Source organism: Hyperolius riggenbachi, chromosome 3 (genome assembly GCF_040937935.1).
Source record: "Hyperolius riggenbachi isolate aHypRig1 chromosome 3, aHypRig1.pri, whole genome shotgun sequence".
In the NCBI taxonomy this organism is placed as follows: Eukaryota; Metazoa; Chordata; class Amphibia; order Anura; family Hyperoliidae; genus Hyperolius; species Hyperolius riggenbachi.
In genome coordinates, this window is record NC_090648.1 from 84410356 (window position 1) to 84432269 (window position 21914).

At 45.1% G+C, this 21914-nt stretch overlaps 1 protein-coding gene across 3 annotated transcripts in view; it reads left to right on the top strand.

The window, feature by feature from the left end:
• The window catches only part of PGLS (6-phosphogluconolactonase), a 69222-nt gene that overhangs the window by 17574 nt on the left and 29734 nt on the right, over nucleotides 1-21914 (top strand). For 2 of the 3 annotated variants that reach the window (XM_068274472.1, XM_068274474.1), the window contains exon 2: nucleotides 13438-13699. In XM_068274472.1, the coding sequence (XP_068130573.1) occupies nucleotides 13445-13699 (255 nt within the window). In that variant the 5' untranslated portion in view covers nucleotides 13438-13444. Of the gene's footprint in view, nucleotides 1-13376; nucleotides 13700-21914 lie in introns of all 3 variants that reach the window. The other variant, XM_068274473.1, reaches the window with a different exon arrangement.

Genomic DNA, 21914 nt, shown 5'->3' on the forward strand with positions numbered 1-21914 from the left:
TTTCCAAAGTCTGGCGAAGCTCTTCAGAAACCTCCATTGCTGTGGAGGTTAGTTCAATAGTATGTATTTTTAACTCTGGGACACTTAATAGACAGCCACTGAGCAGAGACAACAAATCATTCAATCTACTTTGTAAATGTGTAAATAAAACCATGGGATAAAAAAAGTAATTTTTAGGAGTAGGAGGATAAATACAGTTGTTTATCTCATCAGGTTATTTTCACCTCAGGTTCACTTTAAGACAGAGGCTGATAGGGCAGAGGCTGATAGGGCAGAGGCTGATAGGGCAGAGGCTGATAGGGCAGAGGCTGATAGGGCAGAGGCTGATAGGGCAGAGGCTGATAGGGCAGAGGCTGATAGGGCAGAGGCTGATAGGGCAGAGGCTGATAGGGCAGAGGCTGATAGGGCAGAGGCTGATAGGGAAGGGCCTGATAGGGAAGGGCCTGATAGGGCAGGGGCTGATAGGGCAGGGGCTGATAGGACAGAGCCTGTCTTTTTTTTACTTTTAGCACAACTTCTAGAATGTCTCTTAATACCATCTATTTTTAGTGCTTTTAATTATAACACTATTTAACAGATATCATGCGTTTGTTGTGGTAGGCAGCTATATGCAGTGTTGAAATGAAGTATCATAAAGTATGAATTGTGGGTCATACAGCTCCAGCTCACACTATACATTATATGTTGTTGTAATTATATGTTTAAATGGTTGTACTATATGTGTTGACAGATCTCTCTCGGATGGGCAATGTGTGTAAAAGGAAATCTGTTTGTGATCTATAGCGGTTTGACAAGGACAGGCTTATCTGAGAAGGCGGATAGAAAAATCATATCTCACTGCCAGCTAATTCTCTGTCTTCTGAAGGACAGTTTTATATTTTATTTACAGATCTCCTGAACATAGAGTGTGGGTGACTTGCCTACTGATTCATCCTTTTCCCAAAGAGTATTGCCCAGTGGAATTATTTTTCCCAGATATGTCAAGAGGCACCCAGCAGTCATAACAGGTGTAAAGTTAATAGCTGTTTATTCTTTCACATCCTCAGAGGAAGCCCTGTAGTGTCTGAGGTACCACAAGGGTATTCTAGTTACCTAGGTAACTGCATCTCCTGGAGCACCTCGGCTACCAATAGCTGACATTGGCGGGGAGCATCTTTGTTTGCAGGGAGCCAGACAGTGCATACATTTTTAACACAACTTAAACCAGTAAGATTCTGTTGAGAGATTGCTTATTGGCTTGGTTAACATTTTTTTGGTTGAAGACATTTTTGCAAGAATTTGACATTTTCATGTCATGAGTGTGTTCCTGTTTTGTGGCAATGTGTAGATTTTAATGTGACATCCCTGCCAAAGCTTCTCAGGATTGCATCAGATTTTTTTTCTTTTTAACTTCCTATGTGGACAAAATTAAAGAGTACCAAGTTTATAATTCTAATTATATTTAATGTAAAGCTCTGTGTAAAGGCTCGTACCTTCCTCACAATTCTTTGCACCATTCTTCCAACAACCAGCAATTTATTTATTTTTTGAGCAATCAATCTGACGATCTCGCGAGGTGGGTACGAATGTGTGATTGAGCAAACGACACCTTGTGGCTTGCAGGGATCATGACCATCATGGCGGATCTGATCTTTAAAGTGAACCAGAGAGGAAGCACCTTCATGTACTTTACCATATATATCAGTGGGAACATTAGAGAAAACACCTACCCTGCTCTCTGTTTCATCCTTAACTGCTCAGCCTGCTTGTTATCAGCCCTGATAAAATCCCCTACTGAGCAGTCAGGGCTGGTGCACACCGAGCGTCTTTTCTCTAATCGCATTCCGGGACAACAGGAGATCCGGTCCCTCCTCCGGATCTGGGGAAACCATAATCAAGAAGGATTAAAAGCTCCCGCCCTCCCTCATCCCTCAGTTCATCTGTGTTTCCCTCCAGGAAACACCTTCAAGAAGAAGCTCCCATTTTTTATTTTTTACCTTACCGGAGGGTGAGGTTTTTTTTCTGTGGAAGCCAGGTCCGAGAGGGGTTCCAGAGGGGATTCGGAGGACCCAGGTTTCCAGTGGGGGAGAGAGCGCCTCAGTAGGGTATGGAACAGCGCTGCTCCCCGGCCTCCCGCACGCAACGCCGGCTGAGCTAGGCGCGTGTGTCGGCTGCAAAGACTTCCGGGAGGCGTAACTGCGGAGGTCGTGACGTCAGACGCCGGAGTATTTCGAGGAGCGTGATGACGTCACATGCGGCGGAAGGGGAGGTCTCTAAATACGGAAGACCCAGAGAGGAAGAGTGGCTGGCGTCTTCCGTGCATAGGAGGCAGCATGGACACACAGCAGGGGACAAAGTCTTCCAGCCAGCCTCAGCCCCAAACGGCAGCAGCAGTTTCTAGTGGGGTGAGTCCTCCGTTGGAGGAGGTTTATTCTAATCTTCTTTAGACTGAATTAAGACTCAGTGGTTTGTCTTTCATTCTCCATTTATAGGCAAAATCTGAGCCCAAAACTTCAACTACAGCCCCGGAAAGGAAATACAAACGTTGTGGGTTTTGTAGTGTAAAGATTCCTATTGAGGCCCCTAAAAACGCTTGTCAGACATGCATAGATGCCTTGATAGCCTCTGAGACTTCCAGCATTTTAAAGGGAGTTATGGAGTCAGTTAACATTAAAATGCAGGACACCTTGGATAAATTTAAGGAGTCCTTTATCCCTCCACCCGCAGAGGTTAGGCCTGGTCCTTCCTCTGTTTCTCTCCCGGGCCCTTCGGGGCTTCCATCACGTCCCTCCGCTATGTCTGATGTTTTGAGGGGAGAGGGGGAGGAGGATTTGGAAGAGGAGGAGGAGGGGGAAGACATGTCTGAGATCATTTCTTTAGAGGAGGGGGAGCAGGTTCAATCTGGGGAGTCGGACTCAGAGCAGTTAGTCCGAACCCCTAGATTTTTGTTTTCCCCAGATGAATCTTCTGAGTTACTCAAAGCGGTTTATGCTACGGAGCAGATTAAAGAAACTGTGTCTGAGCCTACCCCCCAGGATCTCGTATATTCGGGTTTAGCTAGGCCCGTGGGACGGGTTTTCCCTATCCACAAATCTTTGCAGGAGATTATTTCCTCGCAATGGCAAGACCCTGAAAGGCGTTTGTTTATACCGAAATCGGCCAAGAGGAAGTATCCTTTTGCTCAAGAGGAGATTGATAAATGGATCAAATGCCCTAAACTAGATGCAGCTCTAGCCAAATATTCAAAGGATTCTGACTTACCCTTTGAGGACGCAGGCACCCTAAAAGACCCTATGGACAAAAGAGTGGAGGGGCTTTTGAAGAAAGCCTGGGAGTCAGCAGCATTTGCTTTCCTTCCAGGGATTTCAGCCACATGTATTTCACGAAACTTGCGAATTTGGATGGATAACCTAATTTCTCAGATCTCAAAAGGGGCGCCTGCCAAAGATTATGCAGCTTCCTTACCGGTAGTTCTAAGGGCAGTAGCTTTTTTAGCGGACGCGATTACGGAAATGGTCAGAATTACGGCGCGCACTACGGCGCTCATTAATTCGGCCAGACGGGCAATATGGCTGAAAACCTGGGAGGGGGATTTAACCTCAAAGAATAGGTTATGTTCCATCCCTTTTGAGGGGGACCTTCTCTTTGGAGCCGAATTGGATAAAGTCTTATCCCGGTCGGCTGAGAAGGGTAAGCAGTTTCCGAATAAAAAGAAAGTACTGAAGGGGAAGAGACCTTTTGTGGCTAAGAAACAAACTACTGATCAGTCTTCTTCCTGGCCTGTAAAGAATAAGAATGTGCAGAGAAAGTGGTCCTTTCCGAAAGGAAGGGGAAGGGGGGGTTTCACTTTGGGAAACCCCAAACCTTCCAGTCAAGACAAATGACGTCTTTCCAGTGGGGGGCAGACTAACCTTTTTTCATTTGGAATGGGAGAAATTGAATCCCGATCCCTTTGTGTTGCAAATTATAAAGCGGGGTTACCGCCTTCAATTTTCCGTTTGTCCTCCCCCCCCACAGAATTTTTGTGAATCGGATTCCGAGAGATCCAGAAAAGGCTCTGGGCGTAGAATCGGAGATCCACAGGTTTTTGGAGAAAAGTGTAATAACCCAGGTCCCTCGGTCAGAGGAGTTCCAGGGTTATTATTCCCACGTGTTTTTGGTAAAAAAGGCAAACGGGGATTTCCGATTCATTCTGAATCTGAAATCCCTGAATCCATTTTTGGACTACAAAAAATTCAGAATGGAGAGCATTTATTCCGTGAGAGCTCTCCTTCAGGGTCAGGAATTTTTCATTTCAATAGATCTGCAGGACGCGTATCTGCACATACCCATTTTTTCAGGCCATCAAAAATATTTGAGATTCGCGATCCAGGATCATTCCCGGATTCGCCATTTTCAATTCCAGGCTCTGCCTTTCGGCATTGCATCAGCCCCCCGCATCTTTACCAAGGTGCTGGCGGAGGTGATGAAAGAGCTGAGACTGCAACAGATCTCAATCGTGCCATATTTGGACGATTTACTGGTGTTTGCCCAGTCAAGAGAAGTTTTACTGGCTCACAAAGAGATCGTGATACAGTCTCTCACTCGGGTTGGGTGGATTATAAATCATGCCAAGTCTTCATTAACCCCAACTCAGCAGATAACCTTCCTGGGTTATCACATAGATTCCGTGAGGCAGAAGATTTTTCTGCCTCAGGAAAAGATTCTAAAGATTCAGAAACAGGTAGAAAGGCTTCTGACGCCGAAGGATTGTTCCCTTCGCCAGATCATGAGTCTTTTAGGTCTTTTTACAGCCGCAATCCCGGCCGTGATATGGGCTCAGTCACACGCCAGGCGATTGCAGAATCATCTTCTATCAAACTGGGACAGGTCCCAGACCTCTCTAGACCTCCGGACAATCATTCCGGAGCAGGTGAGAACAAGCCTATCCTGGTGGTTGATTCAGGAGAATCTACATCAGGGGAGATGGTGGAGGCAGCAGAACCCAATACAGATCTTCTCAGATGCGAGTTCATGGGGCTGGGGTGCGACAGTTCAAGGTCAACATGCACAGGGCTCCTGGGATCCTGTCGTAAGGAGAAAGTCGTCCAATTTCAGAGAGCTGAAGGCAGTCCAGGAAGCTCTCAGATCATTTCAAGGAATGATAGAGAGCAGACACGTTTTGTTTTTTTCCGACAATATCACGACGGTGGCTTATCTATCGAAACAAGGGGGGACGAGATCCAGAGATCTCATGGCCCTTTCCTCAGAAATATTCGATTGGGTAGAGCTAAAGGTTCTGTCTTTAGCTGCTATCCACATAAAAGGAGTATTGAACCAGGAGGCGGATTTTTTGAGCCGCCACCAAGTAAATCAGTCAGAATGGAGCCTCCATTCACAGACTTTTTCAGAGGTAACAGAGATTTTCGGAGTTCCGGACATAGATCTCTTTGCCTCCCCAGACAATGCAAAGGTGAGTCTTTTTTACTCCCTTTTCAGGAGCCCAGGGTCTCTGGGATTGGACGCACTCAGTCTCCCATGGAATTTCAGTCTATGTTACGCCTTTTTTCCACTGATTCTCATTCCTCAGGTACTGGTAAAACTTCAAAAAGAAAGAGTAAGGATGATTCTAATTGCCCCTATGTGGCCAAAGAGGTCATGGTACGCAACCCTGCTAAGATTATCGGAGAAACCTCCGTATCCTCTCCCAGAGCGAGAGGACCTACTGATGCAGGGGCCCCTGAAACATCCCAAGCCCCACTTATTCAAACTGGCAGCTTGGATCCTGAGAGGGTAATTTTAAGAGGGAAAGGTGTCTCGGAGAAGGTTATCGAGACTCTTATGAAATGTAGGAAGCCGGTGACTCAGAAAATTTATCGGAAGGTCTGGAAGGTTTTTCTGGCATGGTGTGCTACTAAAGATAGAAACAGGGAATTAACTAGCTCAGTATTAGATTTTCTTCAGGATGGCTGGGAAATGAACCTTGCGCCTAGCACCTTGAAGGTTCAGTGTTCGGCCCTGTCTATTTTATTAGATAGACACCTAGCTCAGGAGGAATTAGTTAGGAATTTCTTTAAGGCTATTCAAAGATCGACTCCTGTTAAACAGAAGATCTTCCCACAGTGGGATCTGTCGTTGGTTCTAAACAACATTATGAGGTCTCCCTTTGAACCCATTGAGGAGATCGACATCAAACTACTTTCCTTTAAATTGGCCTTCCTGATTGCTATCACGTCGGCAAGGAGAATAGGGGATTTGCAAGCATTGTCCATTAAGGATCCGTTCTTAATTATTTGTCCCGATAGTGTTCGACTAAGGTTAGACCCAGCCTATCTTCCTAAGGTCTCTTCAGAGTTTCACCGCTCTCAGGAGATTATTTTGCCATCATTTAGCAACAATTCATCCAATAGTAAAGAGAGGGAGTTCCACTGTTTGGATGTAAGACGTACACTTCTGGTATATTTATCTAGATCTAGAGAATTTAGGAAGTCTAGTAATCTGTTTATACTGTTCACGGGCAAGAATAGGGGTCAGCAGGCATCGAAACAGACAATAGCCAGGTGGATTAAGCATGCCATAGTTCTGGCCTATCAAAATAGTGATTGTCCTATACCGAATGATATTAAAGCCCACTCCACACGTTCTTTGTCTACATCGTGGGCGGAAAGAGCAGGGGCAACGATACAACAGATCTGTCAAGCAGCAACCTGGTCGACGGCATCTACGTTTATCAAGCATAGAGTGGATGTGTTGTCTCAACAAGACCAGTCGTTTGGCAGAAAGGTGCTCCAGGCAGTGATCCCTCCCTAGGTGGGTCTTTTTGTTTAAAAGACTTCTTGTCTATCTCTCCTGTTGTCCCGGAATGCGATTAGAGAAAGACTCCTATTAGACCTACCGGTAATGGAGTTTCTAAGCGTATTCCGGGACAACGCCTATAACCCGGCCCTGTCTATAGGGCACCTTTCTATGGGGGAGTCAGTATGGAGCACTTGTTGGTGTATAGATTTCTCTCTTCATTTCCGGTGGTTTTTTGTCGGTTCTACTTTTAAATGCACTGAGGGATGAGGGAGGGCGGGAGCTTTTAATCCTTCTTGATTTGAGGAGGGACCGGATCTCCTGTTGTCCCGGAATACGCTTAGAAACTCCATTACCGGTAGGTCTAATAGGAGTCTTTTCAGCGTTTCTGCTGCCGCTTGCGGCTGCGCATACGCTTGGTCAATGTATCTCAATGGGGTGGTTAACACCAGAGCGGGAGGCGTTTTGCAGAAACGCATACTCCCGGGGTGAGGCATTTTTTGGATTGCGGATGCGTTTCTGCCTCAATGTTAAGTATAGGAAAAACGCAAACCGCTCTGAAAAACGGCAGTTCAGAGCGGTTTTGCAGGCGTTTTTGTTACACAAGCTGTTCAGTAACAGCTTTACTGTAACAATATCTGAAATCTACTACACCAAAAACGCTTCACAAAACCGCAAAATGCTAGCTGAAACGCTACAGAAAAATAACAAAAAGCGTTTCAAAATCTGCTAGCATTTTGCGGATCTGCTAGCGGGTTTTGGTGTGCACCAGGCCTCAGTCTGGCTTTGCTCAGGAATCATTATAGCCAAGTCTGTCTTTTCTGATGTCTTTTCAAGCCCAAGCCTGCCCCCTTCTGGCTCTGCTCAGGAATTATTATAGCTGAGTCATTATAGCAAAGCAAGACTAATGCTCAGCCGGGGATTTTATCAGGGCTGATAACAAGCAAGCTGAGCAGTGAAGAATGAAACAGAGAGCAGTGTAGGTGTTTTCTCTAATGTTCCCACTGTTATATATGGTAAAGTACATGAGGGTGCTTCGTCTCTGGTTCACTTTAAGAACACTGATGACTTCCGCGCGTGATGTTGCATGTTCCTGCAGGCAGGAAGATGGATCAGGGAGCCTCGTTTGTTGGGAGGCGTCACTCTGAGGTTCCCTGATACATCTGCAAGTGAGTATTCAGCTTTAGATCTGCAATGATCAGTAAGGGTCAGTGGCAGTAACTTGCCCATAAACGGTTACAGGTTGTAAACGCCACCACCTCCATCAGCAAAACTGCCATGGCATTTTTTTTCTAAAGTGTTCCAAACTCTGGGTCCACCCCCACGTGTCTTGCATTGGCCGGCCACAAGCTGAGCAGTCACGGCTTAATTGGTGGCTGCCTAACTGAAGGTGGGCCGCATTCCCGTTTTTTTTTTTTTTTTGTTTTTTTTTTACTTCTTTATTTATTTTAAACCGGAAAGCTTTTTGCCTTATATGTTCACAATTACAATGTATTCCGCAGCATCCAAAATATTGTGAATGGAGGAAACCCGGCAATCACATGGAAATACGCACTGTTAAGTTTGTTCTGTGCCTAGAACGCCTCACATTTTTCATGAGTATCATTGTGGTTGATTCAAACTTGTTTTGTTTTTTTTGTTTTTTTCCCATGAATAATCAGTCCTGTTTTTCTCCTTTTCTATAAAATGCTTTTTAAAGCCACATACACATGGTCAACAAAAGTCTTTTAAATGCACGATTATCCAACAACTTGAAGAAGTTGGACAACCTTTATCAAGTAAAAGACGTGCAAACGACAAAGCGTTATCACTGATAAGAGGCGACCAACGACTGATAAGACCCAGCTCAAGTGAGCCAACAGTTTGATTGACTTGAGCTGCATCTTATCAGTTGTTGGTCGCCTCTTATCAGTGATAACGGCTTGTCGTTTGCACGTCTTTTACTTGCCATAACTTGTCCAACTTCTTCAAGTTTTTTTCTTTAATAATCGTGCATTTAAATGACCAGTGTTGAGTGTGTATTTGGCTTAAGGTTCATACTCACGTGCAACTTTTCTGCATGGCCGCCTGCACGACCAAGCGATTACATGAATTGTATATTCTGTGAAACAACGTGCTGCATGATATGGCCGCATTTGAAACAAGTACAAGTCATTCAACCGATCGGGCTGATCTGCCGGTTGGATCGGGCAAGCCGCCAGTTATCAGTCGCTTGTCACGCTTCCACACACCCAACTTTCGTCCAACAGACTAAGTTTGGACAATAGTTGGGTGGAAATGTTGCAATGTGTACGAGCCTTAGCATACTAAACATGGAAAAAAGTTCTGAAACTTCAAAAAAGGTGCTGAAAGCAAGTAAAATGTTCATTGCTAAAGAGATATTTTTACATGTTGGATAAAAATGTTTTAAGAATCAAGACTATTGCGTGTGCTTTGTTCTGGAAATCTAGACTTCCTCAATAAGTAGATTATTAATGGCGAACCACCTTTCATCCAACAGCAGAGATCTCTCGATTTTGTTACAAATGTAACGCAGGAGTGTAAAATGCGCTGTTTGTTTGGGAAATGTAAAGAATGCAGTGATGTTGCCCACTGTTACAACCGCTCCCCCTGTATCTGGTTTGCAGGCTGCCCTCTCCCAAATGCTTTTTTGATGTATTCAAATTGGAACCATGGAGTAGTCCTTGAGAGTAGTCCAGTGTTCTGTTCTTACCCATTTTTGGCCACTCTAAAGCCTTGTACACTCTCTAGAAAGGCTGTTAGCTGAGAGGACCAGTCGGGGGCGCTTCTGGCTAGAATCTAACCTGTGTTCAGCAACCCCTGAAGCCCTTTACGCTTCAAGGAACTGATGGATCTCTTTGCAGCCTCAAAAGACACACAGCACTTTTCTGCAAAGATAACTCTCCTTGGCAAAGCTGTGAGGTTTCCTGGGCCTTCCTATGAGAGAAATCTGTGAGACAGATTACAGGAGCAGGGAACGGCTGGGACGCTACTGGGAATTCTGGTCTGTGCCATTCATGGTGTAGATTGGCTCTCAGTAGATTTTCTCAGCTTCAAGCAAAACAATCCACTTGTCACTGTCTGCCAGCATTAATATTCCTGCTGGGCAATTAAAGCACAGGCCAGGTGGCAGCCATTTCCCCATCCATATGTGTCAGTGCATTCTTGTTTACAGAGACATTTCTCACAGGAAAACTGACAGCCAGAAACACTCTCTGGTGACAGAAGCTGGGTTTATTTGCCTCCCATACAGTTTTCTTATTCCAGTCGGCTACTTAACAATATTTACATCCAAACTGCATGAAAATACTCAGTAGAGGCAAACTGCATCTTATTGCATGGATGATTTTACTTCTATAGGGCATGAGAACTCAGCCGTGCCTAAAATATCTTTCCTACACTCCCAGTCAGTTGCATAGCAGAGCTCCCAGCTGTCCGATTTTTAGAGAGACGGTGCCTTTTTAGGAAACTAATCCCTCTCCCCCTTTCTTTTTCATTTGTCCCTCTTTCAGGACTCAAGTACAGATCTATGTAAATATATATATTTTTCTACTGAAAATGTGTTTGTATTTAAATTTAACAGCGTCTGAAGCGAGAATAAATCTCGCTTCAGAGCTCATATTCAGCAGGGGAATGTGTGCCCCTGCTAAACCGCCACTATCGCGCCGCTAAACGGGGGTCCCTTACCTCCCAAATCCCCCTCCGTGCAGCGCATCCCCTCTTCCGCATAGAGGCAGGGCTAACCGCCGCAGCCCTGCCCCGCGCGCGTCTGTCAGCGCGTATCTCCGCCTCTCCCCCGCACCTCTCAGTCTTCCTTCACTGAGCGGGGCGGGGGAGAGGCGGCGATGCGCTGCTGATAGACGGCGCTGAGAGGCAGGGCTGCAGCCGTTAGCCCTGCCTCAACAGCAGCAAAATCTACAACCAAGTTGGTCGTAGATTTTGCAGAGGGGGGTTTGGGGGGTAAGGGACCCCCGTTTAGCCGTGGGATAGCGGCGTTTTAGCAGGGGCACACATGCCTCTGCTGAATATAAGCACTGAAGCGAGATTTATTCTCGCTTCAGTGTCTCTTTAATTCTCATAATTTAAATTAAGGGGGCAGGATGGCAAAAAATTGTAAAATTTAAAATATGTGCAAACATATACAAATAAGAAGTACCTTTTTTCCAGAGAAAAATGAGCCATAAATTACTTCTTCCCTATGTTGCTGTCACTTACAGTAGGTAGTAGAAATCTGACAGTGACAGGTTTTGGACTAGCTCATCTCTTCATAGGGGATTCTCAGCAAGGCTTTTTTTTTAACGAAGATATTCCCTAAAAAAGGATTTAAATGCTGATTCTAGCCAGCTTCCCTGCTACTGCACACCGTTTTTTGGCAGTTGGACAGAGCAAATGCCATTCACTAAGGGCCAGTTTCCACTACTAAATGATGCAAATGCGGCTACCTAGCAGCATTGCATCACTTCCGCCGCCGGCCGCATCACTTCAGCATCTCCCGATGCGGAAGTCAATGGAGGGGATGGGACGCGGATGCGGCCGTGCGAGAATCTGCAGCATGCTGCAGATTCTCGGATCGCTCTGCTCCTCACAACATGCACGCAGTGGAAACTCTTCCATTGCTGTGCATGTGTTTCAGCATACCGCTCTTAGTGGAAACGGGCCCTAAGTGCTTTTGAAAATAAATCTCTGAGAATCCCCCATGAAGAGATGGACTAGTCCAAAACCTGTCGCTTCTGTCAGATTTCTACTACCTACTGTAAGTTACAGCAACATAGGAGAAAAGTAATTTATGGCTCATTTTACTCTGGATAAAAACGTACTTCTTATTTGTCTATGTTTGCACATATTTTACATTTTACAATTTTTCCTCATAGTGCCGAATATACCGAATCTCTTATTTTCAAATGTTAAAATGAAGCCAGTCAGTGATCAGCCTGGCATAACGATTTGGTGGCCAAGAGCATTGTTTTATTGCACTTGCTCCACCTGCAGCTTGGTGTACATTACATGCTGCTCTTAAAGAGACACTGAAGCGAAAAAAAAAATGATATAGTGAATTGGTTGTGTACTATGAATAATTACTAGAAGATTAGCAGCAAAGAAAATATTCTCATACTTTTATTTTCAGGTATATAGTGTTTTTCTAACATTGCATCATTCTATAATATGTGCAGATTACACAACACTCAGCATTCAAAATGAGTCTTTCAGAGCAGTCTGTGAAGTAATGACCTCTCCTCTAGCAGAGGAAAAGTAAATAGTCCAGGAACAGTTGAGATAATAATAAAAGTCAGATAACAGCCCTCTCCAGGACTAACTTAGTCGGAGAGCTTAATGGCTTGTTTGCATAGAGATAATAACTGGAGTTTCTCAACTCTTCCTGTACTGGAAACAATTACACTGATGTATCTGATCTTAATGTTTTATTTCTTAGCTGTGCTACACATACAAATCATAATATCATCATTTTTTTTTCGCTTCAGTGTCTTTAAGTCTGAGGCATAAAACGTCGGTAGAAATTTGGGTGCCGCCATATGCTGTGATGTGAATTACGGCTATAGAGGTGCTCAGCAAGTAATTTGAGACCCGTCAAAAGACGAAGCCCAAATTATGATAAAAAACAGAGTAATTTGGCTGCCAGCACTGGAGACTTGGGAGCAGCCGGCGCCACCATAGGCCATAATAGGAATTACAGCTATAGCAGCGCACAGGGAGTAACTTCAGCGCCGTCAGAAGACTGAGCTGAAGTTACTTTTAAAATTCGGCAGCAATCGCTGGAAGCTGAATTACATTATTCCCCACTATCCATGGCGGCCTGGAGGGGGGGAATAGTATTTAAAACGGCCAGGACTTGTGCAGAAGCAGGATCAGCCATATACCGGCTGTATCCTGCGCCCAAGTCTCCCGCGACGATATCTCTCGTACGCTTTGCAGGAGCAGGATGGGCCGTTTTTTCCGGAGCAGTGCTTTTCAGCGCTGGTAGATTTGGGAGCAGCCGGCGCCACCATAGACTGTAATAGGAATTACAGCTATAACGGCTCTCTGAGTAACGTCGGCGCCATCAGAAGACGGAGCTGAAGTTGCTTTTAAAACACAATAATTCGGCCTCCAGCAATCGCTGGAAGCCGAATTACATCATTCCCCCACCATCCATGGCGGCCTGGAGGGGGAATAGTAATTAACACGGCCGGGACTTCTGCAGCAGCAGGATCAGCCATATACCGGCTGTATCCTGCGCCCAAGTCTACCGGCGCAGATTTCAAATGTATGCGTTTTTCCAGCTGTTACCCTGCGCCCAAATTACCCAACGCCTTAATTACATGAATGCACTTTGTCGGTCCCCACCCCCTGGTGTAGCAACAGAATTTGTCTCTAGCTTACAGGCTAGTGATGCATCTGTACTGCCAAGGCCCTGCAATGTCCCCCCAGGAATAGAGTCCCAAACCCTGCGGGACGATATGATTCGTACACGTCTACAGGGCTTTATGTAAAGACACCTAACCCATATCCATGGCAAGAAAGAGTGTAAAAGTGTGGTTAGTTGGTTTGTGTGAAGTGTGATAGACCTGCTTTGTTTCTCCTAATCATTAGCCTTTTATGTTCCATGCCTTGTTTTTTTCATACAGCCACCTTCAGATATCCCTTGCCAGATGGTATGATCCATTGTTTGTGATTTCCCTGCTCCAGATCTGTGATGTCCTGCACCCGTCAGATCCGTGTGTTCCCCTCGCCTGCAGAGCTTGCACTCTCTCTATCACAGCTCCTGCACCATGAATCCCGAGGCAGAAGTCACTTCACCCTGGGGCTGTCTGGAGGGAGCCTGGTGCAACTGCTCAGCCGGGAATTGCCCAAAACAGTGGGGCTGAATACAGAGGGCTGGAAGGTGGTCATGTGCGATGAGAGGCTAGTTCCATTCACGGATCCTGAGAGCACGTATGGAGAGTATCAGGTATGTAATGGGAATATAGGAACGATGTACGCGGGGCTTGAAGTACTGAACTACTAACTAATCCATTTGCCATATTCGCCAATTCAGGGCTGAGTAGTGATAATGTGCGGTTTGGGTGATCCCATAAGGACCTAAGGGGGGGAGGATGGCGGCCCAAGGATGATATTGGAAGCGAGTGGCTGCCTTTCTGTACTGTCCGATTTGTACAACATAACAAACAACAAAACATGCCAATCAAGTCACTGTGATCTCCTAGGTCCCTCTTTGCCACTCCCTTTTAATCACCAGTTTTAGGCAGTGTTTACAAACAAAAAACATGGCTGCTTACCGTGTGTGTGTGTGTGTACACGTTTGGGCAACCTCGTTAATTAATTGTCCTGATTTTCCTGTTTAAACTGTTGGTTGGATGATAAAAAATGTCAGTTAAATATAGCATATAGGAGACACACACAGTGATATTTGAGAAGGGAGATTAAGTTTATTGGATTTACAGAAAGTGCGCAATCCCGATCCCACGAGAGCCGCAGCTTCCCAATTAGCTTCAGTCGTCGCTATGGCGACGATCAGACATGACGTCATGCGCAGTCCCGATCCTCCCCATAGCGAAGCCTGGAGCTGATCGGGAGGCTGCGCCATCGCGGGATCCCTGGGGGGTATGTATTGCAGCGGGGATCGCGGAGGCACTTGGGGGGCACAGGGAGCTAGCCAAGTGCTAGCTGAAGACTATGTAACAAATTTTATTTTAAAAAAAAATCCTCCCGGGGCCACACAATCCACTGCGGCTGCTAGCCTGACACTGTGTCTGGCTTACCGCCAGGGAGGTTAAGGAGCCCTGGATATTGTACCAGAAATTAGTCCAGCCTGTCTATGCAGCCCTAAGGTATACTTAACCTTGTAGTCCACCAAATGTGCAAGTGCTTGTGCTGTACCTCCAATGGGAGGACAGGGTTGCTCCTTTGCAGCAGAGAATGTACTAGGGCATGCTGGGCCATTTCTAGGACAACTTCTCATATAAAAAAACTTCTGAGATAGTAAATTACTTTTCCCGGTCCTTTAGCGTTTACTATAACTAGATTATACTGTAGTTACACAGGATCCAGACAATTCTCCTGCCTGTGCAGCTACATTTGTTTGATCTAAGAGAAAACAAACCTCCTGGGAATCTGATTTACCTGTGAGGAAGAATTCCTCTTCCCGCATGCAGGCTTTAGATGATTTTCACAGATCAAAGTATAATTATAACCGCGGGCATCATTAGCTGTAAGAAACTTGCCCAGACCTTTTTCTGTTCAATTCCTTTATTGATTTTGCCATTACCGCCCTCCTGCTGGAAAAGCTTCAGTCAGGAAGCCCAGACAAGTTCTGTGCATGCCCTGCGTGGGTCACAGGGAGGCCACTGAGTACAGTCATTCTGAGGTGGTGCAATAGTGCAGGTTACAGGGAGTGTCGTTGTGTGCTAACTTAGTTGTCCTCTCAGAGCAGGCTGGCAGCCTCCCGCATGACCTGTCACCATGAATAAGCAGCATTTCATTCACTAGCTGTTTTGTTACTGAAACACAGTTTATATAGTTTGCGCAAAATTCTTTGACTGTATTCTGTATTCAGACAATTCTTTATATCAGGTTGCACAGCAGATGTCCACAAACAACAAATTAAATTGTGATATTGCCTCTTTAAAGAGAAACCATAACCAAGAATTGAACTTCATCCCAATCAGTAGCTGATACCCCCTTTTACCATGAGAAATCTTTACCTTTTCACAAACTGATCACCAGGGGGCTCTGTATGGCTGATATTGTGGTGAAACCCCTCCCACAGTGTGATGTCAGGACCATGGTGCTGACAGTTTCCTGTCTGCGAACCTCATTGCATTGTGGGAAATGGCTGTTTTTAGTGTTTACAGCTTTTTCCAACTGCCAAAAAAGCAAGCAGCATCTCTTTCCACTGACATCACCTGCAAGCAGTAAAAATGTCATGATGTGATAAATGTCAGAATGTTAATCTGGGAGAGGAAAGCTTTTACAATGGGCAAACACTGACTAAATCATTTATACATAATTATTTTAAAAATGAAGCACTTTTTTTTTATTTTTTTTTATTACATTTTCACTAGAGGTCCTCTTTTTAAAGCAAACCTCTAGGAAGAAAATAAGTAAAGGTGGCTAAACATCACCTGACTTGGCGGCAGAGCCAGCAGCGGGCACCGACAGGTAAACTGTACTGCACGGGACACTGGGGGGCACATTTTATATTAGGGAAGACAATGCCAGGGGTGGCATCAGAAGGCTGATTCCCAAAAGTTTTCATGCTAAAATCGATTGGGAATCAACCTGCGTTGTATGGGCCGGCAACAGATCTGTCTCTTGCTCGATTTGCCCATACATCGTCGGATGTATGGGCACCTTAAGCTTCTTCCCTAAGTAGTGGGAAGCCCCTGCATGATCCAAGAGGCTTCCCATGTCCTCCTTGTCCCCTCCGCCACTGAGAAAAAAAAGCAACGCACAAGGCACTTTGTGCTTCTGCGCAGGCACGGGCTGTACTCGCACAGGTGCAGTATTGCTGCTTTTGTACACGGACGGTAGTGTGGCCAGGAGAAGATTTCCTACAAGCTCTTGGCAGATCTTTTCAAAGGAATCCTGCACAGGAACGGTGGGCCCTGAGTTGCGGCAGCGGTCTCTGGGTGCCGTGCGATGCGGCGGTCTCTCATTTTTAGTAAATTTAAAACAAAAAACCTCTCAAAGCACTTTTAACCCTCTTTCCTACATACAGACAACTGAGCCCATAAGTGTAAATAAAAAATGACTTCACACTTTTTTGTAAATACAGAAGTGTAAAAGGGCCACATTATAAGTAAACTTTCTATTTATAATATAATAGCATTGAATTGTAAGTTTTCACCTTTTTCCAGCATTCCAGCTGAATCAGTGTTTTATGTTTGCGCACTTTTCACACTCCTTACCTCAGATGTCTGGTCTCTGTGACTGCAGCAGTTTAGCACAGAGTTGCATAAAGAATCCTTCCAGAAGCAAACAGGATATGCTGTACAGTAGGGGAAGTTACACCACAAAGAGTTACATCACATAGCACTTTACAGAGAGACCTGAGCAACTTAGATCACTCGCTCCAAAATGGTTAATTAAAGGGGTCCTGAACTCAGAACTTCCTCTCTACTCTCTACTCTAGAGTCTAGATACGCAACAGCATAATGACCTTAAAAGAGAAATATATTTTTGTTACAGCTGATACAAATCCTACAATAAATCTGCATTGTCTCTACTTCCTACTTTAACAAACACCCTGTGTTTACATATCAGCTGTCTGCTGAGGGACGCCGAATTTCTGTGCTGACACAGCTGAGAGCTCAATTACACTTGTGATTACTTACAGATGGGGGAATTGGACATGCTTTTCTCTCTAAAAACACACGGTGCATTTCTCTCTGTTTTCCTTGTGTCCTGTGCAAGAGTTCACAATGGACTGTCCCGGGGCTAAACAATTTAGCGAGGAGGCCACAGAGCAGAGAGTTGCAATAGTATAGTCGTGAAATAATCAGGGCATCCACCTGCAGTTTGGTACTTTCCTGTGTGAGAAAAGGGCGGATGCAGGAGGTGTGTATATATATGTACAGGATCTTCTAAAAAATTAGCATACTGTGATAAAGTTCATTATTTTCTGTAATGTACTGATAAACATTAGACTTTCATATATTTTAGATTCATTACACACAACTGAAGTAATCCAAGCCTATTATTGTTTTTCTTATTGCTGATTTTGGCATACAGCTCATGAAAACCCAAATTTCTTATCTCAAATTAGCATATTTCATTCGACCAATAAAAGAAAAGTGTTTTTAAAACACAGTCAACCTTCAAATAATTATGTTCAGTTATGCACTCAATACTTGGTCAGGAATCCTTTTGCAGAAATGACTGCTTCGATGCGGCGTGGCATGGAGGCAATCAGCCTGTGGCACTACTCAGGTGTTATGGAGGCCCAGGATGCTTTGATAGCAGCCTTAAGCTCATCCAGAGTGTTGGATCTTGCGTCTCTCAACTTTCTCTTCACAATATCCCACAGATTCTGTATGGGGTTCAGGTCAGGAGAGTTGGCAGCCCAATTGAGCACAGTAATACCATAGTCAGTAAACCATTACCAGTGGTTTTGGCACTGTGAGCAGGTGCCAGGTCGTGCTGAAAAATGAAATCTTCATCTCCATAAAGCTTTTCAGTAGATGTTTGCCGCATATTGGCGCCAAACATTGTGATAGGGACATAATTTAAACGGTTTTATAACCGGGACAAATCGGCAAACAAATTTCATGGGTTTTAATTACAGTAGCATGCATTATTTAACAACTATAATAATACATTTTTTTCCCACATTTTTTCCTATTTTCCCATTAAAACACACTTAGAATAAAATAATTCTTGGCATAATGTCCCACCCAAAGAAAGCCTAATTGGTGGCGAAAAAAACAAGATATAGTTCATTTCATTGTGATAAGTAATGATAAAGTTATAGACGAATGAATGGAAGGAGTGCTGAAAGGTGAAAATTGCTCTGGTGCTCAAGGGGTAAAACCCCTCAGTGGTGAAGAGGTTAACTGACATTTTTTATCGTAACAACCAACAATTAATACAGGAAAATCATGGTGATTAACAAGGTTGCCCAAACTTTTGTGTGTGTGTGTGTGTGTGTGTGTGTGTGTGTGTGTGTGTGTGTGTGTGTGTGTGTGTGTGTGTATCTATCTCACTCATAATCTACCTAAATATTTTATTTTTCATTTATTTTTGAGAAAACGTGAGATTAGTAGTGGGCCAAGCATAGTAGAAATATTTCTGATACACAATATACCCCATACATTGCCGCAGGGTTACGCACTATGTTCCAGCTTGCACCATGAATTACAGCATAAGGACAAGTGGGTATTATTTATGGCTTGGAATACCTGCCTAGATCATAAAATCCAACCCTGAGGCATCCGAGTTAGCGTGAAAGGTCGCTCCTGCTGCCTGACAAATCCTTCCGCTGTATCTCTATGTGTGACAGCCAGGAGAGGCACTCTGCAGATGTGATCACAGTGCAGGCTCCCGCTGTATCTCTGTGTGACAGCCAGGAGAGGCACTCCGCAGATGTGATCACAGTGCAGGCTCCCGCTTTATCTCTCTCCGTGTGACAGCTAGGAGAGGCACACTGCCACATGTGATAACACTGCAGACTCCTTGGGGTCCTGTACACAGGCTGGAGTCGTGCCTAAGATGGTCCTTGATGGCACCTTGGGTTAGTTTGATCCACAAGTGTCACTAGCTTGAGCCTTAGTATGGGAAGAAGAGGCTGGTGAAGAGGTGCCTGGACAGATGCTTAAAAACTGATTGCCATCATCTAATTAAGGCGTTTCTACATAGATAAAACTAGTTCTGCTACACAGTAATGTATGCCTGGGGTAGGACTTTAGGATCAATAGATGAACTTACAATGGGGGGTTGATACAGGAAGCTGCGGTAATATTCTGCACGACAATAATACTGTTACTACCGCCAGCCGGTTTCCGAGAATGATGCTGTTAGCGTGAGCCACGGTATTTGATTAACCAGGGCATTGCTATGGTAACAGCATTTAGAACGCACACCATCATAGCAACGGCCGCAGTACTAGAGTACCGTGAGTCGTGCTAATGGCATAACTCGCTGTAACCTGCTTTTAGTGGGAACGGTAATATTACCGTGTGCTGTCTGTGCACATCAGTATTACCACAACTTTGTGTATCAACCCCATGGTCTCTAGTTCCCCATCATCAAGTTTCCTGTTTAGGTTAAAGAGAACCTGTAACAAAAAAAGTCCCCTGGGGGGTACTCACCTCGGTAGGGGGAAGCTTCAGGGTGCCAATGAGGCTTCCCCCTCCCCTGTAGCTGCAGGCAGTCCAGCGCTGGCTCCCCCAAAGTGTCCAGCAGTTCTCACTCAACAAGCCTGAGAAGCGCTGATTTATTTACCTTTCCTGTCTCCAGCGGGTAGCGCTGTTGCGGCTCTCTGCACGGAGATGGACAAAAATAGCCGATCTCTGCCGGGTCCGCTCTACTACGCAGGCGCAGGAGCTTTTTTCGCCTGTGCATTAGAGGGGCCCGACAGCGATCTGCTATTTCCGCCTATCTCCAAAGCGGAGAGCTGATACTACGCCTGCGCCGGAGCCGGGAAGGTAAATATTTACATCCCCGCAGGTCCTGGAGCTTTATCTCCGCTGCCGTGGGATCGAGGAGGACCGGGGAAGCCTCAATAGGATCCGGAGGCTTCCCCCACCCGAGGTTAGTACCCCCCAGGGGAGGTTTTTAAAGTTACAGGTTTTCTTTAAAGCGGAACTGAACTCAGAATTTCCTCTCTGCTCTAAAAGATAAGCAACAGCATAATAACCTTTAAAGAAAAGCATTTCTTTGTTACAGCTTTCAGAACTTCTGCCTTAAAGGGAACCTAAACTGTGAAGGATATGGATTTTTCCTTTTAAAATAATACCAGGTGCCTGACTCTCCTGCTGATCCTGTGTCTCTAATACTTTGAGCCACAGCCCCTGAACAAGCATGCAGATCAGGTGCTCTGACTGAAGTCAGACTGGATTAGCTGCATGCTTGTTTCAGGGTGTGATTCAGCCACTATTGCAGTCACAGAGATCAGCTGGGACTGCCAGGCAACTGGTATTGTTTAACAGGAAACATCCATATCACTCTCAGTTAAGGTTCCCTTTAACTCTGCAGTGTCTACTTCCTGCTCTCATTGAAGCAAAGGGTTAACATCCTATGTTTACATATTGGCTGTGTCAGATTGCTGAATTCTGTGTTGGCATAGCTGAGAGATGAAATTACACTTTTGATTACTTGAAGATGAGGGTGAATTAGACAGGTTCTTCTCTAAAAACACTCAGGGTGCATTTCTCTGTTCTCCTTGCGTCCTGTGCAAGAGTTCAGGTCCACGTTAATGTTTCTTAGCATGCCACGGTTTGCTGTGTATGATGTACCCAGTATATAATGGTCTCTGGATGGTAGGTGCTCACTCTCTCTCTGTATGATGCTTACATGGGTTCCTGGCTTCTGCAATGAATTCTGGGTTATTTTTATGTTTATTGAAATATGGCTGCTAGAACAGTGCTCAGATCAGTCCCATTTACATCTTAACCCCCTTGGCGGTATGAAAAATATATATTTTTTTTTTTTTATCATGTAGCGAGCCGAGGGCTCGCTACATGATAGCCGCTTCTCAGCGGCATCCCCCCGCCCGCTTCGATCGCCTTCGGCGATCACCGATCAGGAAATCCCGTTCAAAGAACGGGATTTCCTGGAGGGCTTCGGGGCGGGATGACGTCAGCGACGTCATTGGGAGACCCGATCCACCCCTCGGCGCTGCCTGGCACTGATTGGCCAGGCAGCGCTCGGGGTCTGGGGGGGGGGGGGGGCGCGCGCCGCACCGGATAGCGGCGATCGGGGTGCTGGCGCAGCTAGCAAAGTGCTAGCTGCGTCCAGCAAAAAAAAATTAAGTAAATCGGCCCAGCAGGGCCTGAGCGGCACCCTCCGACGGCTTACCCCGTGTCACACACGGGGTTACCGCTAAGGAGGTTAAGGAGGAACTGTATTGAAAATAACATGATGAATAAAATTTCTTTTTTTTTTTTTTCTTTTTTTCAAAATTAATTTATATATACAGTGGGGTGCGAAAGTTTGGGCAACCTTGTTAATCGTCATGCTTTTCCTGTATAAAGCGTTGGTTGTTACGACTAAAAATGTCAGTTAAATATATCATATAGGAGCTCCTGCAAAGTCAGAGAGTGTGTAACATTCCTCACTTGTTACATTGTGTTTACTTAAATGTATCGATCCAAACTTCGGCTGCGGCAGCATTTCTCTCCACGGAACTTTAAAGCTCTGTGTGTAACCCTTCCAATGCTGGTCTAGTAAAAAAAAAAATGCTGGTTGCATATAATATGCTGTAAATAATGTTTTAGAGCAGGGAGCAGGGATGTCAAACCGGTCCTTCGAGGGCTGAGGTCCTCACACATTTTTGACACAGCTCAAATGAATTGATGTGTCAGAATCAGGAAAGGTGTGGTCCATCAGGAAGAACACAACCCTCTCTTTCTCAGTCCATCCTAAACACTGGCCTGGATCTGGCCCTCCAGGCCTGGAGTTCGACACCTGTGTTTTAGAACAAAGTTGAAATGCTGGGTTATATTCCG